Below are 9,926 nucleotides of genomic sequence, written 5' to 3' on the forward strand. Positions count from 1 at the left end.
ATAAGCTTTGTTTCCACGGGAAAAATAATGATTAGCTTGGACGAATTTGTAACAGCTCTTGTTGCATAGTTGGAAAGCCAGAAAAATTATGAGAGTTAAATTGTCTACTTTTTGCATGTTATTAGTTTATGTTCTTTGGTGCATTATTTAATTAAATAAAAATTATTTAGTGCATTACCATTAGTATAAAAAAATTAGGGTTAAGTGTCATCGACATCTGACAGCAAGTAAACAGAAGTATTTGGGTAAGTTATTTTATTTCTTGTTTTTCATGTTTATTCTTTATTTATTATTATAAAAATGACTAATATGTAAAAATAGGGATCTTTTTAGGTTAGTTAAGATAAAATAAATAATAATAATATAATAAAAACTTTCAACAGGCATGCAAAGAGCAGCTCGTAGGTAATGTAATTTGACAGTGTAATGTGACCTCCACGTTCCCCTAGTGATTTACAACTTATAATGGCACGAATAGTAGTTAGACACGGTTCAAAGAGCAATAAAACAATAACATTTAATTATAAATAGATGTATACTGTTACGAGTTTAAGGCTACTTAGGATAAATGAATGTAGTTTCATGTTACAATTTGAAGCCATTCTAGAAAGAAAAAAAGGTTAATTTAGGTTTATTTCAATTTTTTTTTGGTGGTTACAAAATCGGAAAATTGATCAATTCCATTTTGAGATAGGGTAGAGAAAATAACGGACACACTATAAAGTTTTACTGAAAACAAAAACGTTTGAAATGCACTTAGGAGGTTTTAGGGATTACACAAAGGAAATTTGAGATTTTTGAGAAGACAAAAAGTATTTTTAATTTTAACATGAAAATTACTTTGCACACAGGCTATTCAAAACAAATACTCAACACACAGACAAATCTTTAGTAAAAATACTTCATTAAAAAAAATTATTTTTTGTGTACAAAATACTTGTTATGTGTACCAAAAGTCTGCCAAATTTTGTGAAGATATACACACTATATTAAAAGTTATAGTATTAAAACTCTACACAAGTAAAAATGGTCCAGTGAGTTAATGAGGGTTATATCTTAGTCTACGCATACATCTGCCCATTGCTACACATTATATATACATAATTTAGTTACACAGAAACTATAACTATATTCTCAAACAAATCTTCAGCTGCAGCTTAACATTTTACATCTCGAACTAATGCGATCAAATAGTCAATAGCTACAGTAAATCATCATGAACCATTTCAGCTAGCTACTAGCTATGTTTATTATCATTACAATGTATAAAGTTAGCTACCATATTAAATAATCCTTTGTAGTTGATCATAAAGAAATCTAACAAACAAGATAAATAAAACAGTGGGAATTTAAAACCTACAAATAGGGATCATAAAAAAGTAATCAAACAAGGCTGGAGATACTGTAGATATTATTTACTCAAATTACAAATCCATATTCTGACACCATCAAATGTAATTCTAGGTAACAGCATGAAGTCAAAACAGAGACTTGTAATTTGAGTAAATAATGTCTATAGTGATGCTAGCCTTTAGGTTTTTAAATTTCCAATTTGTTATTTATCTTGAAGTAATATAGGACTTAACATTCAGAATAAATATTTTGTTTGTCATTTCAATATATTCCAACTTCATATTGATTTATTAGTATTATTAATTTTATTTTAATTCAGTCTTTAAATGGACATTTTAGACATATTAAAAATTTTAATTTCCCCACAATATAGAAAAGGGCAAATAATTTTTTCCCGTTTTTCTTTAGAAAAACAATGAAATTCACGCTGATCAAATGTTTTACGTTACTGTAAATGCTGAGTTTGAACTGATTCAATGAAATAAGTGCAGAACATACCCACTTATCTGAACCATTTATACAGTTGTCTCCAGTTAAAGTATCACACAGTGGAAGGGAGTAGTTGAAGTCCTTCAGCAAATTTTGTCTTATTGGTCTTGTCAAAGTACTGTGTAAAAATTCTTGTCGTTCAAACTTCCAAAGTCCATGTTCATACTTTACATGTTCACAGAGGTCCTTAAAAGTTCTATTATGTTTTTCACATTTTGGACATCGATACTTTTCTTCACTTGCATTCATTATCATTTTTCAAAATTTCATCAATAAAAATATCTGAAAAAAAAAGAGGAAAATACAAATGCAAATACAAAAAATAAAAACCAAGTATGTAGTATAAAGGGAAATGTTGACAAATGTGGGAGCAAAAACAAGCACGTCTATACAGTACTATTGCCAATCAAGAAGTGATTAGGAGTGCAAATGCGGAGAGGGTGTTGGTTACAATAGGGGTTGTGTAGCACTTGTATTGGTGGAAGGCAAGCATTGAAAATTTGTGTGGACAGAGGGCAGTACTAATTGAGAAAAACTATTTTCTGAGAAGGGGTAAGATATCATATTGGAATATGAAATTCCAATAGTATTACTTATATATACATATATATATATGTATATGATTATAAAGACTTTTTAAGCAACTTAGATACAAATAATGTTCAGAATTTACCATGTGATTGCTACTCAAATTCTTTGGCAGATTTTTTTAATGAACATATTACTACTAGAAATTTGAATATAATAAAATACAATTATTTGCAGAAAATCAATGAAAAAAAGATACTAAATATAAAATAGCTACAAATTGTTAAAAGACAGACAATTTAAATTCTATAAAGAAAAACACAGATGACTGTATTTATATATATTTTTTTATGCACCAATTTTAACTAATGAGATAAACATTACACAAACTTTTAGGTTACAAAATAAGCCTAAAGATGTTATTAACAATTTCTTGAAAGATAGAAAATAACTTTTTGTTGAATCAAATCCATATTCAGAATTACCATATGTATATGCAACACCTAAATTACATAAATCTCACATTAAATTTCTTTTCATTTCTAGTTCAGTAAAAACTATACTGAAACAACCTGCAGTTTTATTAAGCAAATTACTGAATCAATTTATTAAATTATAACAAAAATGCAAATAATAAACATGCTTTCTGGCTAATTAAACCTAATGAACCTGTTTTAATAACTCTAGTAAATTTAAATAAAACACAATCCACACATACAATTTCACTACGTTATTCAAAACTATATCACTTAATGATTTTGTAATTGTGATACATTCATCAATAGATCAATTTACTGATCTACCTATAAAAGTAGAAAACCAAACTTTTCCTGCTAAAAATATATTCAGTTTTTGCTATTATGATAATTATATTCATTTTGATAAGCACATTTATAAACAAATAGTAGGTATACCAATGGGTTCTAATTATTCAGGTTGTGTTGTTCATTTATATCTTTATTATTACAAAAAATAAATTTACAAATATTTTACCAAATTTGGAATTATTTTCCTTAACATATAGATATATTGACAATTTAATTATACTAGTAACACTTATCCTACAGTTCTACAGATCAAGAACACCTCCATATCAAATATTGAAGCATATTATTTAGATGTAGATATTAAGATGATTAATAATTATAGTATTATTAATATTTATGATAAAAGAAACAATTTCACATTTAAAATTTTTGGTAATGCACCAACAAATGCCACATAGAGTATTACACATTCACAGCTTCTTAGGTATTGTAAAATTTGTAGCAATGTACAATTCATAATATCTATTATTAACATATTAGTACAAAAACTGATTTTTAATGGCTTTGGTGAAAAAAACTGTAATTAAATATTCTAAATTATTTTATAATAAGTATAAAAATTATTCATATAAATTTGAAAATAGTGATATAAACAAAAATATAATAATCACAATAAAAAGTAATTTATAAAATTTATTGGAGGAGAATTAATTAGACATTTTATATCTTATACAGGTGGACTAATGTAATTGTATCATCTTCCTTACATAAGACCTGCTACTGGGTGGATTTCTTTGGAACCACTGAAAATCCAAATAATAGCATGGAATGGTGGAGGATGGAACTACACTAATAATAAAGATTGGGTTTAGTATAGTAATACCTCAACATCTTTATGTCTAAACATTATATTGGGGCTGGAATACTAACTACAAGGGCAGTTTTATTCTCTCTCTCCCACTGATGTATTGTTTTCTAATTATTTCTTTCTTATTATTTTTATTTATTTTTTGGTGAGCAACCACCACCTTCCCACATCTTGCTGCAAACAGCAAAATGTGGTAAAGAAGTGGGCTAGAGCACCCACACCGGCTCCTTATCTTATTTCTTCTAAACATTTGATGCTGACAAAGTTGAAGTTAAACTGAATAGATGGTGTACCCCCAATGACCCACCTTATCATTTCTGCTCAAATGTTGGATTTTTTTTTTTTTATTATAAGATTATTATTTTTTTATTTATAAAATTAAATTATATATATATATAAGATTTAGATTCAGGTGCCTGAGTGGTAGAAAAAAACGTTTGTATACATTTTTCTAGCAAAGGATTAATTTTCCAAAAGAACAAATTTATATCTGGGCTTTCAAAAATAGCCTCTATCTATGCTTTTCCCAACAAACTGATATCTTAGTTACAGTAAGAAATAAAATATTCTTCACACACTAAAATAAAACATCACCATTCTTCTAAAAACTTACAATGATTTCCTACTCTTAAATCTCAAATTCTTATATCTGGATCCCATAGCTCTTTAAGATAATAAACAACTCAATACCATAACTGAAGAAATTTAAGAAAATTTTCTTGGAAAAATGGTAGATAAGTCATTTTAACCATCAAAGCAGTGTTTTGTTACTAGAAAAAAAGCTAATAGAATTTAATGATTAATTACAAGACTGATTACAAAGCTAAATGGGTAGGTAGTTCTCTTTATATAAAATCTCTAGTTATGTTTCATTTGGAATACTATGTAGTTTTGTCTCCTTCTCTGAGAAAGGATATTGATTAATTAAACAGGAATCAAAAAGGTGCTACAAGGATGATTCTAGGGATAAGAAGCTGGGTTAAGATCTCTTACCTTATTCTTTCTTGCATAAAGGATAGGAAGTGATTTTACTGAAGTTTAAAATATTTCTTTGTGCTGTATCCTGAAGAAAACAGGATGATAGATCACAAAAAATAAAATCCAATAATTAAAATACAAAGATTCATATTTACACAAGTAAAAGTATAATAAAGTCATCAATGACTAATTTAAAAACACTCTACATGTTACATGTTTCAACACACTTCTATGTCATCTTCAGGAGTTACTTACAAGACAATTTATATTTTCTGCATGCTGTGAGGTATTATGATTGAAAGTTATTTACATAAATCACCTATCAACGTTTACAACATGCCATGTCATACATCAGTTAAGTGAACTGATGACCTTTTGTCTCAATTTAATATTTTTTTTCATTTTTTGAATTTCACTATTATTAATGTTTCTCAGATATATCATGTTGTAACTTTTTGATTGAGCTAAGTTTGTAGTTTTGTCCCATAAAATTATATGTTGTGTTGTTTGCACATGTTCTCCTACAACTGAATTTTCTAATCTGTTGTTTATGCACCTTTTATGGTCCTGTAATCTGTACTTTAATTTCCTTTTACTTTGACCAATATAAATACTACCACATTCACATTCTATTTTATACATCCAAGTCTTGTCTTTTATCTCTGTTTTATCTGATATATGGCATGACATGTTGTAGGCACTGATCAGTGACTTATGTAACTAACTGAAATGTAATACCTCATAACATGCAGAAAGTATAAACTGTCTTGTAAATAACTCCTAAAGATAACACAGAAGTGCACTGTAACATGTAGTCTTTTGTTAAGTGAAAGCCATTGACAGCTTTATTCAACTTTTAATTGTGTAAATATGTCTTGTTGCATTCTAATTATGTATCTGATTTTAAACATTAAAAAAGTACTGATCATTCACACTTGTGACAGAACACAAGTCTGAGATTTGTTGGAAAGACAGGCTAGGCTCTAGCTAACAAAATGTAAGAACAAGTGTCCTGTTAATCCATCTAAGATGTCTCACCCACTGAACTAAGCTTAAAAAAATCAAAGCCAGTCCTTATCATTCAAATATTTATCAAGGCTTCCTTTAAACCCCCTTAATTTTATTGCATACATCACAACTGAAGACAACCCATTCCAAAAGTCAACCACCCTGTTGGAAAAACAAATGGTTTTAGCTCAAGATTATTTTACCAAAATTTCTACTTGTGTCCCTTAGTACTACAATTTTCACTATCTCAATCAGGTCCTCTCTAACTCATATTATTTCAAAAGAAAACAATTTCAGGGATCTTAACCTGTCCTTACATGACATCTTTGCATCCTAGGTATAGATATCTTCCCAGTAAGTCTTCCTCTCAACATTTAATATGAACTTAACATCCTTCCTTAGGCAATGAATCCAAGACTGAACAAAATACTCCAAATGATGCCTAACCAGGAACATATAAAATGAAATGATAACATATTTAGACTTGTATTCAATATTTCTATAGATGCAACCTAAAATCCTATTTGCCTTGCTACTAGCAACAGCACATTGCTTGGATAGTTTAAGAGACTAATGAAACAGAGATCTTTTTCTTCCATAACACTCAACTGTTTAACAGTTATTTCCATCAAATTTATACTTACAAAATTATGATAATCTACATGCATTATGTTGCATTTGTTATAAAATAAATGCTATCTGCCATTTATTCACCCAACTCACCAAATAATCTAAATCCTCTTGTAAAGCAGCAACATCCTTTTCACAGCCAGCAACACCCAAGTTTTATTTTTGTAAAATTGGGATGATTAACTTATAAAATTAGTTGCCACTGGCAGTAGTGGAAGACAGCACTTTATAGTTATAGAAGTTTAAAGATGGGGTATAGTTGAGTTCCTGAAAAATAAAAGTAGATGTATATAGACAACTTTTAAGGACCAAAAATGGATGACTCTACTACTGCTAATGTCATAATTATATCACTATCATTGAATATGGCAGAACATGTAGCACAGCTTCCTATGAAGAAACAGTGCAGTTTGAAACATACATTTTGATAAACCATCAATTACTTTACACACACACACATAAAGAAAAATACTAGAAATGGGTAGTTTATAATTATGTATATATATTTTATTTCAGTGTCTCTGAATCTGATGCTGGATCACATATATTATTATTATTTCTAACTACTTAAACTAGACAATCAGTAATTTTAAATTTGAGGTAATTTATAAAAATAACTAAGAAAAAGATTAGTCGGCAATGTTTCTAAAGACAAAAAAATGAAGTTATGTTAAACATCCATAACTTTGAATATACATTTACATTTGAATTATATTTAGTTATTTTTAAATAACAAAAATTAAAAATGACATGCTGACTTCATTTTTAAATCAGAATTTGTAATTAAGTTTATTCCTAACGTTAGGACTAAAAGTCACTAAACTTTATACAAATTATTCAAAAGTTACGATTTAATTTTTAAACGCCAAAATCCGGCGCAATATTGAAACCCAATACTGCAATAGGCCTAAAAGTAAAATTGTCGATGTTATACTAATTATTAATATAAACAAGTTAACTGCAGATGTTTTCTTTTCACATTCCTTTTTTAATTTGACCAATGCGGCACAAAATAAAAATGAACAAATTAAGAATGTGAAGAAAAAATAATCTGCAATTAACTTATTTAATGACAATTATCATTTCATACATGCTACACTTATGTATTACAACAGCATTAGACGACTAGTAAAACAGCGTTTGGCGCAATGTTTCATGTTTAAACAAGATAAATAAAAAATTCACATTTCAAAACGTGCAAATAGGGGTCGTAGGAAAAGTAAGCAAACAAGATGGAGATACTGTAGACATTATTAGCTCAAACTACAAACCCCTATTATGGCTCCATGCTCTTACCTTGAATTATATTTGGTGAAGTCAAAATACGGATTTGTAATTTGAGTAAATAATGTCCACAATATCTCCAGCCTTATCTAGGTTTTTAAATTCCTAGTATTTTGTTTATCTTGTTTGCTGGCTTTTTTTTATGCTCAACTATGGGCAAAGGATTATTTGATATGGTACCTAACTTTATATATTATAATGATAATAAACACAGCTAGTAGTTAGCTGATACGGTTCATGATGATTTACTGTAGCTATTGACTTTTTGTTCGCATTAGTTCGAGATTAAAATGATACCCTGCAGCTGAAGATTTTTATTTGATAGTATAGTGAGCATTGATACTTTTTATATAACAGTTCTCTATATGTAATGCATAGCAATGGGCAAATATATGATGATTTACTGTAGCTATTGACTTTTTGTTCGCATTAGTTCGAGATTAAAATGATACCCTGCAGCTGAAGATTTTTATGGAGATTTATTTGATAGTATAGTGAGCATTGATACTTTTTATATAACAGTTCTCTATATGTAATGCATAGCAATGGGCAAATATATGCCTAGACTAAGACACCCCCCCCCCCACTAAGCGGGTTTAAAATTTTACCAGAAGAAAAGCAGCCTTTTCAAGTAAAACACATACTTCTAAAACATCACTTTTAAATAAACCTTCGTGTCTTTTAAAGTAATTATTCTATGAATGCGTGTAATGAAATTTAATATTATGTGTGCTGATTATTTTTATTCCTTCACTTCATACATTATATAGGGATTGGCTCCCTAAAGACACAGATTGTATAGTGTCGGAACTACTTTTTAGTAATATATATATACTGTTACGACAGCGGAAGCCACGTGACGCTGCTGATGAGTTTCTCGAATGATCGGGGAAGTCCGAGTGTGTTCGAGATGCCCTCTTCGTTAGTATATAGGTCTGGCAGAAGAAAGTCAGCAGAGTTAATGAACAGAGAGCAATAGTTACTTTGAGTTCTGTGTAATTTATGATCCTGTTAATTTCGAGCTAGTGAGCTGTAAAGTGTGTGTTTTGCACACGTCGAGAGCGAATTTATCGAGATTGTGAATCGCTGTGATTTATATCGTGTATTATAGAAGTTAAGTTTAAAGTGACAAGAAACGTACTGATTGTGCAACTTCTATGTACTAAAAATTATATTGAGGAAGAATAAACTGGTTTAATCAAGAAAGGACGTGTATCACTGAAGATCCTCGGAAAGAATTTCTACTGGAAACAAACAAACAAGCAGATAGGTAACATACTAATGTAGATGTATGGATGTGTTGGGCAAAGGATTCCTCTACACTAGGTGTCTGTTATTTTTTGACCATAACTTCGACGATAAACGAACTGCGCACACTTCACTTGTTTTTTAAAATAATATATATTTATTCAAAACAAGTTAAATGTATATACAAAAAATCCTTTAAACTATGAAGATCATAGTTGTATCTTAAACACTATACAGGTCTCTTCTTCTTGTCAAAAGTCCACTTAGGCCAATTAAATTGCTTTATAATTCATTTGACAAGCCGAATTGCTTTTCTCTATTTTTATTGCAATAATATCCACGTATAATTCATTTATGCTGTTGCATCGGTTACTGTAGTTGTATCCTTAACTTCCAATAAACGTCTGCTTTTCATACTTCCAATAATCGTCTTCTCTTCGTATTTCTAATAATCATCTGCCTTTTGTCAAAGTTCACACAGGCAGGTTTAATTACTTTAGAACATCCTTTGATGAGACAAATTATTCTCCTTATCTTTTTCAAACTGTTAATCTCACTATAACATATTGTTACGTTTCCGTTTGTTAATTGATTTCCCGTAACTTCGTTCCGACGAAACTTTAGCGACACAAGTCCTTTCTTAATAAAACTGGTTTATTCTATCTGACTGCAGTTCAGTTACTCACTACCTACACACATTGTCCCGTCACGTTGTCACCATCTTATATATACCAGACTACCCTATATCTAGTAATCTCCCGAAGGTTCGAGAG

The 9,926-nt window shown here is 29.4% G+C and overlaps 1 protein-coding gene across 7 annotated transcripts in view; it reads right to left on the bottom strand.

The window, feature by feature from the left end:
• The window catches only part of LOC106456842 (F-box only protein 41-like), a 66,399-nt gene extending 58,577 nt beyond the window's left edge, over positions 1 to 7,822 (bottom strand). Inside the window, exons 1-3 of one of the 7 annotated variants that reach the window (XM_022382620.1) lie at positions 7,807 to 7,822; positions 6,715 to 6,888; positions 1,852 to 2,124 (exon numbers count right to left, since the gene is read on the bottom strand). In XM_022382620.1, the coding sequence (XP_022238328.1) occupies positions 1,852 to 2,097 (246 nt within the window). In that variant the 5' untranslated portion in view covers positions 2,098 to 2,124; positions 6,715 to 6,888; positions 7,807 to 7,822. Of the gene's footprint in view, positions 1 to 1,851; positions 2,125 to 6,308; positions 6,325 to 6,714; positions 7,179 to 7,379; positions 7,659 to 7,711; positions 7,762 to 7,806 lie in introns of those variants that run through there. The other 6 variants (XM_013916210.2, XM_022382618.1, XM_022382619.1 and 3 more) reach the window with 6 other exon arrangements.
• Positions 7,823 to 9,926: the final 2,104 nt, after the last annotated feature.

The sequence above is a fragment of the Limulus polyphemus genome, unplaced genomic scaffold (assembly GCF_000517525.1).
Source record: "Limulus polyphemus unplaced genomic scaffold, Limulus_polyphemus-2.1.2 Scaffold263, whole genome shotgun sequence".
In the NCBI taxonomy this organism is placed as follows: domain Eukaryota; kingdom Metazoa; phylum Arthropoda; class Merostomata; order Xiphosura; family Limulidae; genus Limulus; species Limulus polyphemus.